Source organism: Chionomys nivalis, chromosome 9 (assembly GCF_950005125.1).
Source record: "Chionomys nivalis chromosome 9, mChiNiv1.1, whole genome shotgun sequence".
Lineage (NCBI taxonomy): Eukaryota > Metazoa > Chordata > Mammalia > Rodentia > Cricetidae > Chionomys > Chionomys nivalis.
This window is the reverse complement of record NC_080094.1, coordinates 53,871,139-53,890,587: the sequence shown is the minus strand read 5'-3', so window position 1 is coordinate 53,890,587 and position 19,449 is coordinate 53,871,139. Positions and strand designations below refer to the sequence as shown.

The 19,449-nt window shown below is 39.1% G+C and overlaps 1 protein-coding gene and 1 non-coding gene across 3 annotated transcripts in view; one reads left to right on the top strand and one right to left on the bottom strand.

Annotated features, from left to right (window-relative positions):
• Ttbk2 (tau tubulin kinase 2) overlaps positions 1–19,449 on the bottom strand; it is a 117,754-nt gene that overhangs the window by 38,136 nt on the left and 60,169 nt on the right. For both annotated transcript variants that reach the window (XM_057780314.1, XM_057780315.1), the window contains 5 exons: positions 12,240–12,380; positions 9,828–9,932; positions 7,908–7,973; positions 5,243–5,335; positions 3,763–3,888 (listed from right to left, as the gene is read on the bottom strand). In XM_057780314.1, coding sequence (XP_057636297.1) covers positions 3,763–3,888; positions 5,243–5,335; positions 7,908–7,973; positions 9,828–9,932; positions 12,240–12,380 — 531 coding nt within the window. The remainder of the gene's footprint in view (positions 1–3,762; positions 3,889–5,242; positions 5,336–7,907; positions 7,974–9,827; positions 9,933–12,239; positions 12,381–19,449) is intronic.
• Positions 3,085–3,189, top strand: LOC130882139 (U6 spliceosomal RNA). The gene has a single exon (XR_009057777.1). It is a non-coding gene; the product is annotated as a U6 spliceosomal RNA (small nuclear RNA).

The window sequence follows — 19,449 nt, the reverse complement described above, 5'->3', positions numbered from 1 at the left end:
AAAGCATTTGACAAAATTCAACACCCCTTTATGATAAAGGTCTTGGAGAGATTAGGGATACAAGGTTCTTACCTAAATATAGTAAAAGCTATATACAGCAAGCCGACAGCTAACATCAAATTAAATGGAGAGAAACTCAAAGCCATTCCACTAAAATCAGGAACAAGACAAGGCTGTCCACTCTCTCCATACTTCTTCAATATAGTGCTTGAAGTTCTAGCAATAGCAATAAGACAACATAAGGAGATCAAGGGGATTTGAATTGGAAAGAAAGAAGTCAAACTTTCGTTATTTGCAAATGATATGATAGTGTACATAAGTGACCCCAAAAACTCTACCAAAGAACTCCTACAGCTGATAAACACCTTTAGTAATGTGGCAGAATACAAGATCAATTCCAAAAAATCAGTTGCCCTCCTACACACAAAGGACAAAGAAGCAGAGAGGGAAATCAGAGAAGCATCACCTTTCACGATAGCCACAAATAGCATAAAATATCTTGGGGTAACTCTAACCAAGGAAGTGAAAGATCTATTTGACAAGAACTTTAAGTCTTTGAAGAAAGAAATTGAAGAGGATACCAGAAAATGGAAGGATCTCCCATGCTCTTGGATTGGGAGGATTAACATAGTAAAAATGGCAATTCTACCAAAAGCAATCTATAGATTCAATGCAATCCCCATCAAAATCCCAACAAAAGCCGGGCGGTGGTGGCGCACACCTTTAATCCCAGCACTCGGGAGGCAGAGGCAGGCGGATCTCTATGAGTTCGAGACCAGCCTGGTCTACAAGAGCTAGTTCCAGGACAGGCTCCAAAACCACAGAGAAACCCTGTCTTGAAAAACCAAAAAAAAAAAAAAAAAAAAAAAAAAAATTCCCAACAAAATTCTTCACAGACCTTGAGAGAACAATAATCAACTTTATATGGAAAAACAAAAAACCCAGGATAGCCAGAACAATCCTATACAATAAAAGTACTTCCGGAGGCATTACCATCCCTGACTTCAAATTCTATTACAGAGCTACAGTAATGAAAACAGCTTGGTATTGGCATAAAAACAGAGATGTTGACCAATGGAATCGAATCAAAAATCCGGATATTAACCCACAAACCTATGAACACCTGATTTTCTACAAAGGAGCTAAAATTATACAATGGAAGAAAGAAAGCATCTTTAACAAATGGTGCTGGCATAACTGGATATCAACCTGTAGAAGAATGAAAATAGATCCATATCTATCACCATGCACAAAACTCAAGTCCAAATGGATTAAAGATCTCAATATAAATCTGACCACACTGAACCTGATAGAAGAGAAAGTGGGAAGTAGTCTGCAACACATGGGCACAGGAGACCACTTCCTACATATAACCCCAGTAGCACAGACAATAAGTGCAACAATGAATAAACGGGACCTCCTGAAATTGAGAAGCTTATGTAATGCAAAGGACACTGTCATTAAGACAAAAAGGCAACCTACTGAATGGGAGATCTTCACCAACCCCGCATCAGACAAAGGTCTGATCTCTAAAATATATAAAGAACTCAAGAAACTAGACATTAAAACTCCCATTAACCCAATTAAAATTGGGGTACTAAATTGAACAGAGAATTCTCAACAGAAGAAGTTTAAATGGCCAAAAGACACTTAAGGTCATGCTCAACCTCCTTAGCGATCAGGGAAATGCAAATCAAAACAACTTTGAGATACCATCTTACACCTGTCAGAATAGCTAAAATCAAAAACACCAATGATAGCCTTTGCTGGAGAGGTTGTGGAGTAAGGGGTACACTCATCCATTGTTGGTGGGAATGCAAACTTGTGCAACCACTTTGGAAATCAGTGTGGCGGTTTCTCAGGAAACCAGGAGTCAACCTACCTCAGGATCCAGCAATTCCACTCTTGGGAATATATCCAAAAAATGCCCAATCATACTACAAAAGCATTTGTTCAACTATGTTCATAGCAGCACTATTTTGTAATAGCCAGAACCTGGAAACAACCTAGGTGCCCCTCAATAGAAGAATGAATGAAGAAGGTGCGGCACATATACACACTACTCAGCGGTAAAAAACAATGACATCTTGAATTTTGCATGCAAATGGATGGAAATAGAAAACACTTTACTGAGTGAGATAACCCAGACCCAAAAAGAGGAATATGGTATGTACTCACTTATAAGTGGATTCTAGCCATAAACAAAGGACATTGAGCCTATAGTTTGTGATCCTACAGAAGCTAAATAAGAAGGTGAACCCAAAGAAATACATATAGTTATCCTCCTGGATATTGGAAGTAGACAAGATCGCTAGGCAAAAAGTTGGGAGCAGGGGGTGAGGGTGGGTTGGGGGGAAGGGGAGATGGGGAGAGAGAAGGGAGAAGGGGAGGATTGGGGAGAGTTTGGGGGAATGGAATAATTGAGATGGAGGAAGGGTGTCTTAACTAAGGGAGCCATTTTAGGGTTGGCTAGAGTCTTGGCTCTAGAGGGGTACCCAGGTGTCCAAGGGGATTTCCCCAACTAGGTCCGTGGGCAGCAGAGGAGAGGGTGCCTGAACTGGCCTTCTCCTATAGACACACTGATGAATATCTTGCATATCACCATAGAACCTTCATCTGGTGAGGGATGGAGATAGAGACAGAGACCACATTGGAGCACTGGACTGAGCTCCCAAAGCCCAGACAAAGAGCAAAAGGAGGGAGAACATGAGCAAGGAAGTCAGGACCGCGAGGGGTGCGTCCACCCATGGAGACAGTGGGACTGATCTAATGGGAGCTCACCAAGGCCAGCTGAACTGGGTCTGATTGAGCATGTGATCAAACCAGACTCTCTGAATGTGGCTGACAATGAGGGCGGACTGAGAAGCCAATGATAATGACACCGGACTTTGATTCCACTGCATGTACTGGCTTTTTGGGAGCCTAGTCTGTTTGGATGCTCACCTTCCTAGGATGGACTTCTCACAAGGCAGGGCACCCTAACTTCTCTTAGGACTGGAGAGTGAGGGGGAGGTGGAGTGGGGAGAGTGGGAGGGAAATAGGAGGAGGGGAGGAGGTGAAAATTTTAAATAAAAAAAAAAATGTGTGCTTGCTTTGGTAGCACATGTACTAAAATTGGAACAAAACAGAAGATTAGCATGATCCCTGCACAAATATGACATGTAAATTCGTGAAGTGTTCCATATTTAAAAAAAAAAAAAAAGACTTAAAAGAAATTCATCCAGGGAGATGGCTCAGTGGTTAGAGGGCTTGCCATACAGGTGTGAGGACTAGGAAGCTCAGATCCCGCATGCAAATGGCCCTTCAGTGATTCCAGTGCTAGGGGGTGGGACAAACTGGCTAACTAAACTAGCTTTATCGGTTAGTTCAACTAAGGACCCCTGCCTCAAACAATATGGTAAAAAGCAACCATTTACACCTGTATGAGAGATAGAAAATCTAGTTTCTCTACGGTTTAAAAACTAATAGGTGGTGGTGCACGCTTTTAATCCCAGCACTCAAGGGAGGTGGATCGCTAAGTTCTAGACCAGCCTGGTCTACAGAGTGAGTTCTAGGACAGCCAGGGCTGTTAGAGAAACCCTGCCTTGAAAAAACAAAAACAAACAAATAAAACTAATAGGAATATAGACTTGGAACTAGCTCTTGTAGACCAGGCTGGCCTTGAACTCACAGAGATAATTCTGACATTCTTAAATCTATAAAAGTAAATGTAAAGCCTAAAAGAAAGGAAAATCAACATACAGAACTCACAAAGATGGTTACCTGGTAGTCCGGTTTTGTAAAATAATCCAAAGAGGAAATATGATCAAGAAAGGTGCTGAATTCGGGAGGGAGGTGCTTCAGCATGAGCCGATGGTCGTACCTCTCCTTAATGGAACCTACTTGCTCCTGGAAGAGAGAGAACAGGAACCAAAGTCAACATCTCTTGAAAGCTATGATTACAAGCACACAGCCAGCAATTTCAAGGGAATGTACCAGGCTGTGGAATAAAAGTGGTTTAAAGTACAAAATGAGTAAGTGCTCACTAATGGCTTACACACAGTGCTTTCGAGTGGAAAGGGAAGACTGTATAATGTAGAGCTAACAGAGTGATGTGGAATCTGCACCAGGGAACTAGGTTCCTTTAATGGGTTACTTTCCTTTACCAGCATAGCATTTATTTTCCAAACAAAATAATCTGATAATTGACAACTAAAAGGTAAACTTCACATCAGAGAAATGTTGTTCTTATAGAATGTATCTATTCTCAGTAGACCCAGAAAAAAAATAATATTAATTATCTAATAACAGCCCACAGAGAGGAAAAGACATATTGTGATGCAGTAAAACTGCTTATAGATTTTAAGTTTCATATACAAGTGGATTTTCTTTTTTTTTTTAAGTTAATTTATTTTTATGAATACAATGTTCTGTCTGCATGTATGCCTGCCTACCAGAAGAGGGCACCAGATCTCATAGATGGTTGTGAGCCACCATGTGGTTGCTGGGAATTGAACTCAGGACCTCTGGAAGAGCAGCCAGTGCTCTTAACCTCTGAGCCACCTCTCCTGCCCTGTGAATTTTCTTCTTTAAAAATTTGAAATAGAGGGGCTGGAGAAATGGCTTAGTGGTTAAGAGTACTGACTGCTCTTCCAGAGGACCCGGGTTCAATTCCCAGCACCCACATGGCAGCTCACAACTGTCTGAAGATCCAGTTGCAGGGGATATAACACCTTTGTACCAATGCACATAAAAAATAAAGTTAAATAAACCATAAAATATTAAAAAAAATTTGAAATAGAGTTTACAACTAAACTGATACTCAAATACAAAAATTATACACTCATGAGAGGGATTATGGATTTTTTTCGTTTTGTTTTTTTTCCACTATCGTTTGTAGTGCTAGGAGTTGAGTCCAGGGACTTACAAGTGCTCGGGATGCACTGTGCCACTGAATGACGTGCACATCTATTCTATATGATAACTCAGCACACAAAGATCTTATACTAAGTATATTTTCAACAAAAATGATTACTGAGAATTTTTAGTTTGTTTTGTTGTTTTTCAAGACTGAGTTTCTTTGTGTAGTCCTGACTGTCCTGGAACTCACTCTGTAGACCAGGCTGGCCTAAAACTCAGAGAGATCCACCTGCTTCTGCCTCCCAAGTGCTGGGATTAAACTGTGTGTCACCACCGCCCAGCTTGAAGAGAAGAAATTTTTATTCTTTTCCCTACCAAAACAGACATTACAATTCCAGATTACCTTGTCCTTTATTTTTCTCCAAGGCAGCTGGCCAACCACAAACTCTACCAGCATGTAGAATAGAGACCAAAGGTCGTCATGTCTTCCCATTTCCTTGAGAAATAAGAAAATTCGGTCATGTGACATTACCAATTCTTCTGAGAGCATTACATTTTTTAAAGTCCACCCATTAATTTCCCATCATCTGATAAACATCTACATATCAAGTTACATATCAATCCATATGAAGAATATATATACAAGAAATATTTTGATATAAATAATACACTATTTGGAGATGTAGTTCAACAGTAGAGTAATTCACTGCATGTGTGAAAGACCCTGGGTTATGGGCTGGAGCGATGGCTTAGCAGTTAAGAGCACTGGTCCTGAGTTCAATTCCCAGCAACCACATGGTGGCTCACAACTATTTGTAATGAGGTCTGGTGCCCTCTTCTGACCTGCAGGCAGAACACTGTATACATAATAAATAAGTCTTTTTCTTTTTCCTTTTTGAGACCGGATTTCTCTGTGTAGCTTTGGAACTTGTCTTGACACTCACTCTGTAGACCAGGTTGGCCTTGAACACAGAGATCTGCCTGTCACTGCCTCCCAAGTGCTGGGATTAAAGGCGCTTGCCATCAATGCCCAGCTAAATAAATAAATCTTAAAAAAAAAAAAAATGACCCTGAGTTATATTCTCAACACCACAAAAAACATCCAACACCAAAAAGCAAAACAACACAGGGCTGAGGATACAGCTCAGTTAGTAGTGTAATTGCCTAGCATGCACATGACCCTGGATCTGATACCCAGTACCAAGTAACACTGGGTGCGGCAGTGCACGCCTGTAATCCCAGGACTTGGGAGGAAGAAACAGAGGGATCGGAAGTCAAGGCCATCCTTACTACTTAGTGAGGGTGAAGACAGCCTGGGACATAAGAAATCCTATCTAAAAATGAACCAATAAATAAAATAAGCCTCTAAAATCCACAAATGTTGAAAATACAACTAATAATTTACTAACTAAGAAACGCTTTAAGAATAAGAGATAGCCAGGCTTGGTGGCGCATGCCCTTAATAGCAGCACTCGGGAGGCAGAGGCAGGCGAATCTCTGTGAGTTCGAGGCCAGCCTGGTCTACAGGAGCTAGTTCTAGGACAGGCACCAAAGCTATAGAGAAACCCTGTCTTGAAAAAACAAAACAAAACAAAAAAAGAAGTAAGGATAATTAATGAGACTGTAACTCAATGGTAGTCTGCTTAACTACTAGGGAAAAAAAAACCCTAAATTTTATTGCCAGCACTGAAAAAAATTTTTTCATACATACACACTCTGTTTTTTGTTTTTTTTTGTTTGTTTTTATATAGGATATCTCTGTGTTACAGCCATGATTATTCTGAAACTCATTCTGGAGGCAGAAAGGCAGGTCAATCTCTGTGAGTTCGAGGTCAGTCTGGTCTATCGAGAGAGTTCCAGGTCAGGCTCCAAAGCTACACAGAGAAACCCTGTCTCAAAAAATAAATAAATCAAAATAGAAAAACAAAAAGTAATTAATTCTAAAAATCTGTTTTTTTTTTCTTTTAGTCAGAAACAAGAAAATTGCCAGGGCGGTGGTGGCGTACGCCTTTAATCCCAGCACTGAGGAGGCAGAGGCAGGTGTATCTCTGTGAGGTCGAGGGCAGCCTGCTCCACAAGAGCTAGTTCCAGGACAGGTTCCAAAGCTACAGAAAAACTCTGTCTCGAAAAACCAAACCAAATCAATCAATCAATCAATCAATCAATCAATCAATCAATCAAGAAAATTGCTGTTTTCGCTTACGCTATTTATTGCTTTTGTTGCAATGTAGGGTTTAAATCAGGTCTTCCCACGCTAGTCGAGAGCTTTACCACTGAGCTACATCTCCATGCTCTTTGTTACAAAAACAAACAGCTTGATGTATAGAAGTTATTACATATTATAAAAAGTCTCTATATTCTGTCAGATATTATAAAAGTCTCTATATTCTGTCAGATATTATAAAAGTCTCTATATTCTGTCAGATATTATAAAAAGTCTCTATATTCTGTCAGATATTATAAAAAGTCTCTATATTCAGATATTGTTTTTTTCATTTGTTTGGCATGTCTATGTGTGTGTACATGTGTGGGTCCTCATTTGCTATGGTAAATGTATAGAGATCAGAAGACAACTTGCCAGAGTTAGTTCTCTTCTTCCACTATGTGGGTTCCAAGGATCACACTCAGATTGTCAGGCTAGCTGGTTAAGTACCTTTACCTGCTGAGCCATTACGCTGGACCCAACCCACAAATAATTTCTTAGAAAAGAATCCAGATATTTTATTTCTTCAAACATCTATATTTAATTTTCAACACTAATACATGATTAAACAGACACATTCCCAACAGACATACTTAGCTTTTGCCTTTTCTGACAAATACAACTACATTTTTTCTGTAGCTGCCCATATCTGTTATCCACTATACATCTTACCATAAATTAGTATCATGAATTCCTTAACCATCAGCATTACACAAAACAATAAATTAAAATGACTATTCAGCTATAAAAGGGACCCTCAGCTCCTAAGCACTTTTCATATCTCTGAACTAAAATATGAAGATATCAGTCTGATGCAAGCTAGGAACACACAGTTATAACAACCCTGGATCAGACAGATACATACCCTGTTCCGATGAGCATTGATTGATGCATAACGAACTGTCCCTCGAAAGCCTGCCACAGCACGAGGCTACAATAAACCACACAATCATAAGAAAATAAATAACAAAAAATTTAACACAGGAAACACATGAAGCAAATGTAGTGCATTACTATCATAATAAAACACTACTTATAGTAATTTTTATAAAGAGATTATAGAAAACTAGAGAATGAATATTTCTAAACCACAACTTAAAACACTGATGTTTTAATTATCTTAGACTTGTTTTCTTCTATCTGTTATTTCTATTTACTTATTAATTTGTTTCTCTCTCTCCGAGTGTGTGTGTGTGTGTGTGTGATGTCAGGGTAGGGGTGATGAACCCGACAATGTGCAAGTGGATGTCAGAGGACAGACTTTGGAAATTGATTCTTTTCTTCAACCACATGAGTCCTGAGGACTGAACTCAAGTCATCAAGCTTGGTGACAAGTGCCTTATCTGCTGAGCCATCTCACAGGCTCATCTATCTATGTTTTAAAGTATGATAGCATAATATGGTCATTGGACTTGGGAGATGTAACCCAGTGGCAGCACAATTGCCTACTATGTATAAGGCTTTGGGTTTGGAAAGTATAAGGCAAGGAACGAACACCCCCCCCCAAATGTTTTTATAAAATATACACAGCTCTGTAAATTAGAAGAATCAAATGTTTTTATTGACCCAGAATCATGCCAAGTACCAAAGCATCATAGTACATACATTAATGCTTATGCTTTGGTTACAAATAAATGTAAGAACACAGAGAACCACTATATCATTTAAGATGCCAATCTCACCATATTTTGTCTATTTTATTCAAACTTAATTTGAAATAGGTTAGAACTATACTTACATGCCGGGTGGTGGTGGCGCACACCTTTAATTCCAGCACTAGGGAGGCAGAGGCAGGCGGGTCTCTGTGAGTTTGAGGCCAGCCTGGTCTACAGAGCTAGTTCCAGGACAGGGCTCTAAAACTACAGAGAAACCCTGGTTTTTCAAGAAACCTGTCTTGAAAAACCAACAAAACAAAACAAAACCCTCTACTTGGACATTTGATCAAATTCCTTATACCCATATCTCCCTAGCTCATCACTGTGGTGTGCCTTAGCATGACTACCTTCATATACAAATTCACCAGAGAAGAACTTTCTATGTATCACAAAGTTAGAACTCATGTTGAAGGGACTCTAGCCAGTCCAAACATGGCAAACATAGCTCTGGCAGGCCTTACTTTTCTCCCTCATTCCCTCTGCCTTGCTAAAAACACCATTAAATTACATTCCTAAAGCTAGCCCCCAAGGTTGGCCGCATCCTCCTCCTAGGGCTGACTACCAAAGTCCAGCTATCAAAGTATTGAAGTTCAGCAATCAAAAACTCCTTTTAGCTACCCTAATTAACATGTCTAATCAAATTAAACACCTCATCCTAACATGGGGTTTCTACTTGTACTTTTATAAAATACCATGGTTCCTATGTGCCACATCTGTCTCCTTTTATCCAGAGGCAGTCGGTCCCGTGTCATCATGCCCATCCGTCCTTTGTGCTTCCCACTCCCTTGTTTCCTTCCCTTCTCCCTTGCCCTCTATCTCCTGTCTTTGCCTCTAACCACTTGCCCTTTGTCACTCTGTGTTGAGAACTTGGTCTTGGGGTGTCTTGAGCCAATATTAATCCCTTTAACAACCCCTATTGATTATATGTAGCTAACTCTAGACACTAGTTTCTTAATCTTGTCAACTACTGATCTGATTTCAATAAAACAAACATCATCCATTTTTTAATTCATTGAGCTTCATCCCCCTCCTCCTAACATTAATTCTGATCCCTAATTAGCATTTCTTTAAAGCCATAATAGAAATAATAGTTTAATTATCAAGCATTAAACAGTAATAAAAAAACTTACTGGTCTGACGTCACCACAGGAATTGGTAAATTGTCGGGCCAAGCCAAAATCAAGCATGAAACATTTCCTACATGTACTGGGAAAGCGTCCCATTGCGAAGTTTGACTAGAAAAAAATAAAGATGGAAAATACATTTTCTTATAATAGTCCCACCTGCATTTTATGCTACATGAATTCTTCTAGTCTATATAGCACATTGCAGATACAGTACTGTAAGTTTATAGTTTTTACTAAGCATTAATATATAGTATAATTTAGTGGCTGGTTCTACCTTTCAAGGGAAAATTAAAGCTTTTCATAGTGGAGTGTTCTTATAAATACTATTAGTGACTTGAGAAAGAGCTGTTAATGTCTCTACCACCAGGAACACTAAGCAAAAATAAATTTAAATGTTTGTACAGTTATATATAATAACAACCAAATTAAATTCAGAACTAGAATTCTTTGAAATTCTAGTTTCCTAAATGAGGAAAGCTAGGGATGGGGTAAATACATATAACATAAAAGAATTTTTATTACTTCTCAACCTTTTAGTTAAGTATAAGGGCTGGTCATGGTGGCGCACACCTTTAAATCCAGTATGAAAGGCAGAGGCAGGCTGATCTCTGTAAGTTCAAGGTCAGACTGCTCAGCAAGTTCCAAGTTAACACTGTCTTAATAAACAAATAAATAAAAGAATTTCCTATACATATCATAAAGCTGAATCTCACTAAAATTAAAAATACAATCCGGGGAAAACATTCCAAAACAGTCCTAATGAGAAAATGCTTTACATTTTTTCTCTTTAAAAAAGAGAAATCAGCCGGGCGGGGAGGCAGAGGTAGGCGGATCTCTGTGAGTTCGAGGCCAGCCTGGTCTACAAGAGCTAGATCCAGGACAGGCACCAAAGCTACAGAGAAACCCTGTCTCGAAAAACCAAAAAAAAAATAAATAAAATAAAAAAAAATAAATAAAAATAAAAAAGAGAAATCAGTGTAGCCAGATATGATGGCATAGACTTTTAACTCCAGCATTCAGGAAAGAGACAAGACAATCAGTTTAAGGCCATCCTGAACTACACAGCAAGACCTGTCTTGATATGTGAGACCCTACCTTAAAATAAAACATAAAAGCCTCAAGCCTAACGCCTGTGTAATGTGTTGTGTCAAGTGACTTGAAATTTGGAAAGTTAGATATGCAAACAAAAGAATTGCAATGGTAAAATTCAAGCTACTGTTCACTTTTTAAAAAGTATTATTTTACTTAGGGGCTTTCTGATGAAAGGGAAAGCCAGGTTTCTCCAATGATGACAGAGAAAGGCGCACAGCAACAACAACATACTCTGCAGTTTCAGCTGACTCAACAGTGCCTACCTGTGAACCTTTATAAATCCAATCTCTCCGTGCAATAACTGACCTAAAACAAATCACTTAGTCATACTGTCTTATTTAAATGTACTAATAACGGAAAACCAGTTTCCAGCTTCACAGTGGTCCTAACTCTACAAGAACCCACTTTGAAGAAATTTAGTTGCCATTTTCATGTAAACTAATTTTAGAAATGATGTAATAACAGATGGCTATACTTTCAAATGCACCAATATCAATAAATATATAAATATGAGATCAGAAATGGGTCATCTTTCCTTATGACAAATAAAGTATCAGATAAAAAAGAAAGCACATTTCAATAATGGAAACAATGACTTCTATGAAAAACAAAACAGAACAAAAAAAGGAAAAATAAATTTTATTTCCAAAGTAGTTCTTAGGAGATTAAGGTCTTTCATAGTTGATTATTCTAGTGAATGCATTTGGTGACTTGAGAAAATGAACAACTGGTATCAGGAGACACACAATTCAAACTAATGATTTTTACGTGGGGTTGAATAATTAGCAATGCTAAAGCATCTAAAAATTGGCAGACACAAACTTGTCTGTGAGGTGCTTGTGGGGACCAGAGCACAGCCCCAGGTGTTGTTCCTCAAGCAGGCTGGGGTTCGCTGGCAGCGAGCCCTAGAGATTCTTCTGTCTCACCTGTCCAGCCCTGGGATTACAAGCGTGTACCACCATACTCATTTTTCTTTTAACATAGGCTCCAGGGACCAATCGCAACACTCAAGTCCTCAAGTACTTTACTGACTGAGTCATCTTCCAGCCCCAAGCATAGAATTTTTATTTAGCTGGCAAACAATATTTTATGGTATGAAAAAAAGCTAATGAAAATAAGAAGTTTTCAATTACCACTTTAAAAACTTCTAAACTAAAATAAAGGGTAAAATATTTTTGTTCTTAAGGCATTACAGAAATATAGACATTTTTTGTATTTAATGACAACAAATACAAAGAACCCTACATTTATCAAACATTCTGTCTTTGACATTAGAAGTACCAAACAATAGCCTTCTGTGTTTAGAAAAGACAAGGCCCCTACCGGTTTGATGTCTCTGTGAAGGAATCCCACAGAATGGATGCTTTCAATAGACTCCAGAATCTGTTTCCCAAGCCGGAGAGTAGTGCTAATGGTGAATGTGCCCCGGGACTGGCTACGTCGAAGATCTGCCAGATTCCGACCCTATGGAATAGGATAATCACTTTAAAATACAGTCCTAATATTGTGAAGACTTGAAACATTCACTATATTACCATACTATAAAATGCTGTGCCTGAAATAGTAAGGCTCTTGCCTAAGTTATGATCTTCTAACTCAAAGAATTATATGTATGTATTCCTCTTTGTGTACATGACTGTGGGTGCCCTCAGAAACCAGAAGAGAACATCTGATCACCTAGAACTGGAGTTAAAGATGGCTGTGAGCTGCTCAACAGGGGTGCTGCAATCTCAACTCCAGCCCTCTGGAAAAGTAGCAAGAGCTCTTAACCCCTGAGTCAAGTCTCTCGAGTCCTAAGAATAAGCATGCTGTTAGTAATCATATATCTAAGTCATCATGTTTTGATTTACCCTTGCTATTCTAAAACATATAGACTTGACTTCTTTCTTTCTTTCTTTCTTTCCTTTTCTTTTCCTTCCTTCCTTTTCTTTTTTCTCTGAGGTGGGGGGTCTCATGTACCCTAGGCTAACCTCAAACTCCCTTTGCAACCAAGGATGACAATGAACTGATCTTGCCTTCAACTACAATTTCTGAGATTACCAGTGTGTACCACCATGCCAAGTTTATGCAATGATGGGAAGTGAATCCAGAGCAAGAGCTTCATGCATGCTAGTCAAACCACAAAGCTACATCATCAGCCCCTTAATGTGAGTATTTTAAAAAATATGAAATATAGATATCTCTTCTAGTTCCATTTATGTTACTATGATAAACACCTTAACAGAAAGCAATGCAAGGGAAGGAATTTTTATATGGCTTACAATTTCAAGTTACAGTCCATCATTTCTGGGGAAAGTCAAGACAGCAACTCAAGCAGTTAGTCACATTTCATCTACAGTCAAGAGCAAAAATAAATACATTCTTGCTTGTTTGCCCTCAGCTAGCATTCTTCTCTCTTCCAGTGTTCAGAAGCAAAAGTCAGGATCTTCCTATATCAACTAAAAATCAAGGCATTCCCCCATTGCTGTATCTACCAGCTAACCAGATCTGGACAATTCCTTATTGAGTCCCCTTCCCAGGCAGTTCTAAGTTGTGTCGAATTAAAACCAAGGTTAGCACAAATATCCACAGCAGCATCAGCATTCCTCATTGCTAGCCAACACCCCTCCCCACAAGTTACTTAGTTTTCCTACACCAGTTTTTTTTAAATAAAAAAGCTAATAATAATTCATATAGTTTTATGAAGACTAAATAAAATCCATATGAAGTTTCTGGAATGCTGTCTTGTACGCAACAAATCCTAAGGACTGTTATTATTAGGAAATCTTATAGGAAACAGAAGACCATAAGGGCCAACAAAAGTTTAAACAGCTAGGTGATGGTGGATACCTAGCATAAGTCAGTTAAAATATGAACTATACATCCGGGTGGTAGCTGGTACAGGGTATCTGCTGAGCAACACAGAGTAAGTAGTGATGTAACTCTTATATAATTATTTCTGGCAAAATGCCATCTTTTTGTCTGATTTTTTTTTCTATCCATATGACCTTGAGTTTGGAGACAAGCATCCTTGCCATAGCCTTTGCCTGTGCAACCTGTGTGCTACGCCCCTTGCCTGTCAGCATCGGCCTGCTTGTTAGTCTGTGTGCTAGTGAATAATGCATGTCATACATGCTCAGAAGTTCTCAGATTCTTTCAACTTCCTAGCCTCCTTCTGAGCCTCCCTGTCATTGGCATCACAGCTCAGGCCTCACAAATGAGATGCACCAAATATTCAGCTATCAAAGCAGCCAGCCTGGTCCTCCAAAGCCAGCTCCAGGGCAGCCAGGGTTGTTAAACAAACAAGTAAATGAACAAAACTACATCTTAGATAATACCAAGCTTTAATTTAAAGCAACCACTACTTTCATAAGAACAACTCAATTGGAATCAATTAACTTGATTAATGACATCAGAAATTACTTAAATGTCATAAAATGTAGTTTTAATGTATCAACTGGTGTTTGGGGCATAATGTTTCATGTCTATAATTCTAGTAGTTTTTGTTACTGTTGTTATTATTTTGAGACAAGCTTTATGTAGCCCACGCTAGAATGGATCTTGTTATGTAGCAGAGGGCTAACTTTAAATTCTTTTGTTCTTTTTATTTGTTTGAGACAGGGTCTATGTAGCCCTTGTCTGTCCTGGAACTTGCCATATTGACTTTGACCCTCCTGCTTCTACTTCTTGAGTTTGAGAACTGCACACGTACACCATCACACAGAGATAATCTCAACATTAGGGAAACAGAAGAAGTTAAGGCCAGCCTGTACTACTAAGTAGGCTCCGTGACAGCTGGAACTACAGAATAAGATCCCAATTCCTAACAACACACACACACCAGGAAAGAACAACACAAAAAAGATCTAACAAAATCCAGGAAGAGAAATACAAGGCTGACACAAGAATAGTATGTAGGAGGTGTAAGGGCGGATATTTTCATATAGTAAAACTCAAAAAAACTGTTGAGAGCTTATTTCTCCCAAGTAATTCTACAAAGTTAACAAGATCAAACTCCATGCTGTTTTCTGAGTGACAAAAGTGCGTAAGGCCAGGAATGGCAACACACACCTGTAGCTCTGTTACCCCAAAGACACAGATAATTGCCAAAATTGAGGCTAACCTAGGCTACAGAGGGACTTCTAGGCCACATAGGACTACATAGCAAGATCCTGTCACACACACAAAATTAAAAAAAGAAATAAAGAGAAAGACAAAGAGGCAGACAGAGATGGATGTTGGGGAGGAAGAGAATGAGATCTAAAGTAGAGGAAAGGAAAAGAGATTGGGTAGCGTACCTAAATGGAGAAAGACAGTGAACTCCTGGGCATAGCAGCTAATAATGATAATAAGCCCAAATGTGCTTGCTCAAACCTGTCATCTCAGCACTTGAGAGGTGAAGATTAGGATACCAAGGCAATTCTAAGGTATATACTAAGTGCAAGACCAGTCTAGGCTACATGAAATCCTGTCTTAAAAACCAAAACCCACAAAAAAATAAAACAAACCAAAATAAATATAAAACCAGAAAAATATTCACTGCCAATTTATTTTCATAGATAATATGCCTTCTCAAACATAATTCTCTCCCATTCTAAACATATTAGATTATTCTCATGTCAATTCCCATGCTATCATTTTCATTTATATATTAAAAAGTACATATGACCAAAGAAATAAAAATATAGACAGAAGTAATCAGAATGTCTACTATTATAAATTTGACATAGAAAAATCAATATGAACCACAATGTGTTCTCTCTCTTAAAATTGGATTTTTTTTTTTCAAGACAGAGTTTCTCTGTGTAGCCCTGGATTTCCTGGAACTCACGTTGTAGACCAGGCTGGTCTTGAACTCAAAGATCAACCTGCCTCCCAAGTGCTGGAATTAGATGTGTGAATCACCACACCTTACTAAAATTGGATTTTTATTTTTGTTTTTTTTGTTTTTTGTTTTTTTTTTTTTTTGTTTTGTTTTTTTTGGTTTTTCGGGACAGGGTTTCTCTGTGGTTTTGGAGCCTGTCCTGGAACTAGCTCTTGTAGACCAGGCTGGTCTCGAACTCACAGAGATCCACCTGCCTCTGCCTCCCGAGTGCTGGGATTAAAGGCGTGCGCCACCACCGCCCGGCTAAAATTGGATTTTTAAAAAAGACTTATTTATTTCTATGTATACAACATTCTGCCTCCATGTATGCCCATATGCCAGAAGAGGGCGCCAGATCTCATTACAGGTGAGTCACCATGTGGTTGCTGGGAATTGAACTCAGGACCTCTGGAGGAGCAGCCAGTGCTCTTAACCTCTGAACCATTTCTCAGACCTAAAATTGGATTTTTTGAATCAATCCATCTTCTTTTTTTTTTTTTTGGTTTTTCGAGACAGGGTTTCTCTGTGGCTTTGGAGCAAAATGTGTAGTCCAGGCTGGCCTCGAACTCCAGATCCACCTGCCTCTGCCTCCTTCAGCAAATCCTACCGGCCTGCGCCACAGAACCGGCTCCATCTTCTTAAAAAAAAAAAAAAAAAAAAAAAACCGGAGACAATGACCAATCCTATTGCAATAGGTGCACATGACAGCTGAATTGTCTCTAAAGAGTACTTCCCATTAAAAGGAACCAGGGCTGATGGAGGAACAGGGGAAGCATGAAATAGAGAGAATGAACACAATATACAATATTGTATCAGAAAATAAGGATGCTTTAAAAATGCTACCTAATCTGGTCAAAGTGCAGCCCATAGAAAGTTCCACTAGCTAAGGCTCGAATTTACTGAACATTCAAAGCTGCAGATTTGGCTTGATGGCACATTCAGATAATCCTTGATTGAAAGGCTCAGGCAGAAAGTTTGGAAACAGCCTGAGATGCATGGTGAGTAACACCCTTGTCTCAAACAAAAATAAACGTTGCGATGTCAGTTCCACGAGTGTGTAATTGTATTGAGGAGGGAAGGAGAGGGAGAGACTATGCGAGCACAAAGGAAAACAAGTGCTCCTGTCTCCTATAGGAGAGTACTAGTAAGCCCACAGTTCTGAAGACGGATTAAAGGAAAGGAATCTAATATTAACCCTCACTTCCCTATGTAAAAGGTGTACTTCAGGGTAACCCAATATTGCTTGAAATACTTTTATTTTATCTCAGTGGAGAAGAAATGATGCAATTAGAATAGTGTATTTGTAAATCTCGCTAAGATCACAAGCAATGAGTACTAACGAACTGAAAAAAAAAGGAAAATAAGATACACTGCGGAAAAATCACTTAAAACTTCAAAACAGATGGACTAGGCTGCAGGGAGGTCAGACACTGGCCCTCCGAACACAGCTGGGGGTGTGTGTATGACACCTCTCAAATACCCTTGCCAAGGAAGTGGAAATTAGAATCTAACCATCAGTTTATAAGAAATGGGTGGGGAGTGGGACGGCATGTTAAATATCAACAAACAGAAACAATCAGCAAAGTCCAGAATAAGAGAATTTTTACTTAAAACAACAAAGAAGGAATCTTCAAGTAATTAAGACAGACGAACCTGCAGATCAAAAAAGGGCTTAAGAAATAAATAATGGGGCTGGAGAGATGGCTCAGTGGTTAAGAGCACTGCCTGCTCTTCCAAAGGTCCTGAGTTCAATTCCCAGCAACCACATGGTGGCTCACAACCATCTGTAATGAGGTCTGGTGCCCTCTTCTGGCCTGCGGACATACATACAGATAGACTATTGCATACATAATAAATAAATAATTAATTAAAAAAAAAAAGAAATAAACAATGGCCGGGCGGGGGTGGCGCACGCCTTTAATCCCAGCACTCGGGAGGCAGAGTCAGGCGGATCTCTGTGAGTTCGAGGTCAGCCTGGTCTACAAGAGCTAGTTCCAGGCCAGGCTCCAAAGCTACAGAGAAACCCTGTCTTGAAAAACCAAAAAAGAAATAAACAATGTATGGACACTATTTATAACCAGATTCAAGTAAGCCAAATGAAAAATAGATAAATAATAGGGGAATCAAGAAAATCTGAAATCAGACAAACATGGTGGCATATTCCTTTAAGCCCAGCACTTGAGAGGCAGATGCAGATGGATCTCTATGAATTCCAGCAAAACCAGGGCTACATAGGAAGACACCACCTCAAAAAAGAAAGAAAGAAAGAGAGAGAGAGAGAGAGAGAGAGAGAGAGAGAGAGAGAGAAAGAAAGAAAGAAGAAAAGAAAGAAGAAAGAAAAAAACAAAAAGAAAATCTGAAAATGAATGTTTGATGTCACTTTTTTTCCTCAGGCAAAACTATATGCTTCATGTTGTGGTCGATCTGAGAGAAAACACAGAGCACATTAATGAACTGAAAAACGTAAAGGTTATCACTTCAATAAATTATGCTAACTTGAGATGGTGAATCATGTAAATCTGAAAGACTTTAGGGCAAAGGCACTTGCTGCCTAGTCTGACACCTACGTTCAAACCTGGGGACAGACCCAATTTCCAGAAGTTGTCTTCTGACCTCCACACACACATATACACACACACCATGGCACACACCTCTAACCCATAATTTATTAATTTTAAAGACTAAGTCTACCATGGTAGCACACTGTTATCTTTTTTTGTCTGTTTGTTTGTTTTTTGTTTTTGTTTTTCGAGACAGGGTTTCTCTGTAGCTTTGGAGCCTGTCCTGGAACTAGTTCTTGTAGACCAGGCTGGCCTCGAACTCACAGAGATTTGCCTACCTCTGCCTCCTGAGTGCTGGGATTAAAGGCATGCGCCACCGACAGCCACAGCTATAATTCTAAAAACCAGGGGGGTAAAACAGGGGGATCCTGAGGTTAAGGCCAGGCTTAGCTACATCATGATCATCTTGTGGTACTCAGTGAGATCACAGTTTAAAAAGATAAATGACAACAACAGCTACAGTTTACAGAAAGGGTGACATCTTTAGGTCAAAGTTAAATATTGAAGGATTCTTGAGAAAAAAAAAAAGCATCCTGAAAAGAAGAAAACATTTAGGTCAATAACATACAAGGAAATAAAGAAACCAAATGTCCAAAATAAAGTCTGCTACAGATGAAAGGAAACTGTTGAGAAGTGAAAATCAGGCAGTGAACCATTGTTTTCAGCTTCAAGGTGACTTGTACTATGGTGTTCATCCAGGAAGTAGATGGTGTCCTGACTCTCCCTTCTCTAACAGTTACTCCTGCATTTTCTTTATCAACTGCTACCTGGTCAGCCCAACTCTACTCCCATCTAGAAGAGAAGGAACAGTATGCTGACAGAAAGGGAAGAGGACAAGCATTCATCTTTTACTCCAAGTAATGATTACAATCTAAACGTAGTGGCTGGTACTTGAGAGCACGAGCAGAGGTTTGAAATGCTTGAGGCAGCAAACATGAAAAGGGAAAGGCGTGTGGAAAGGCAAGGATCACATTATGTTATACAATCTATTGTAAGGTTAAACGCTATGGGAAAAAATGATAACCAACAAAGGTACAGAAAAACTAAAATAGATGAACATTTCGTTTTTTGGAAAATCTAAATAAATCTCTATGTACACTGTGTATAGCCATTGAACATAATAAGAATG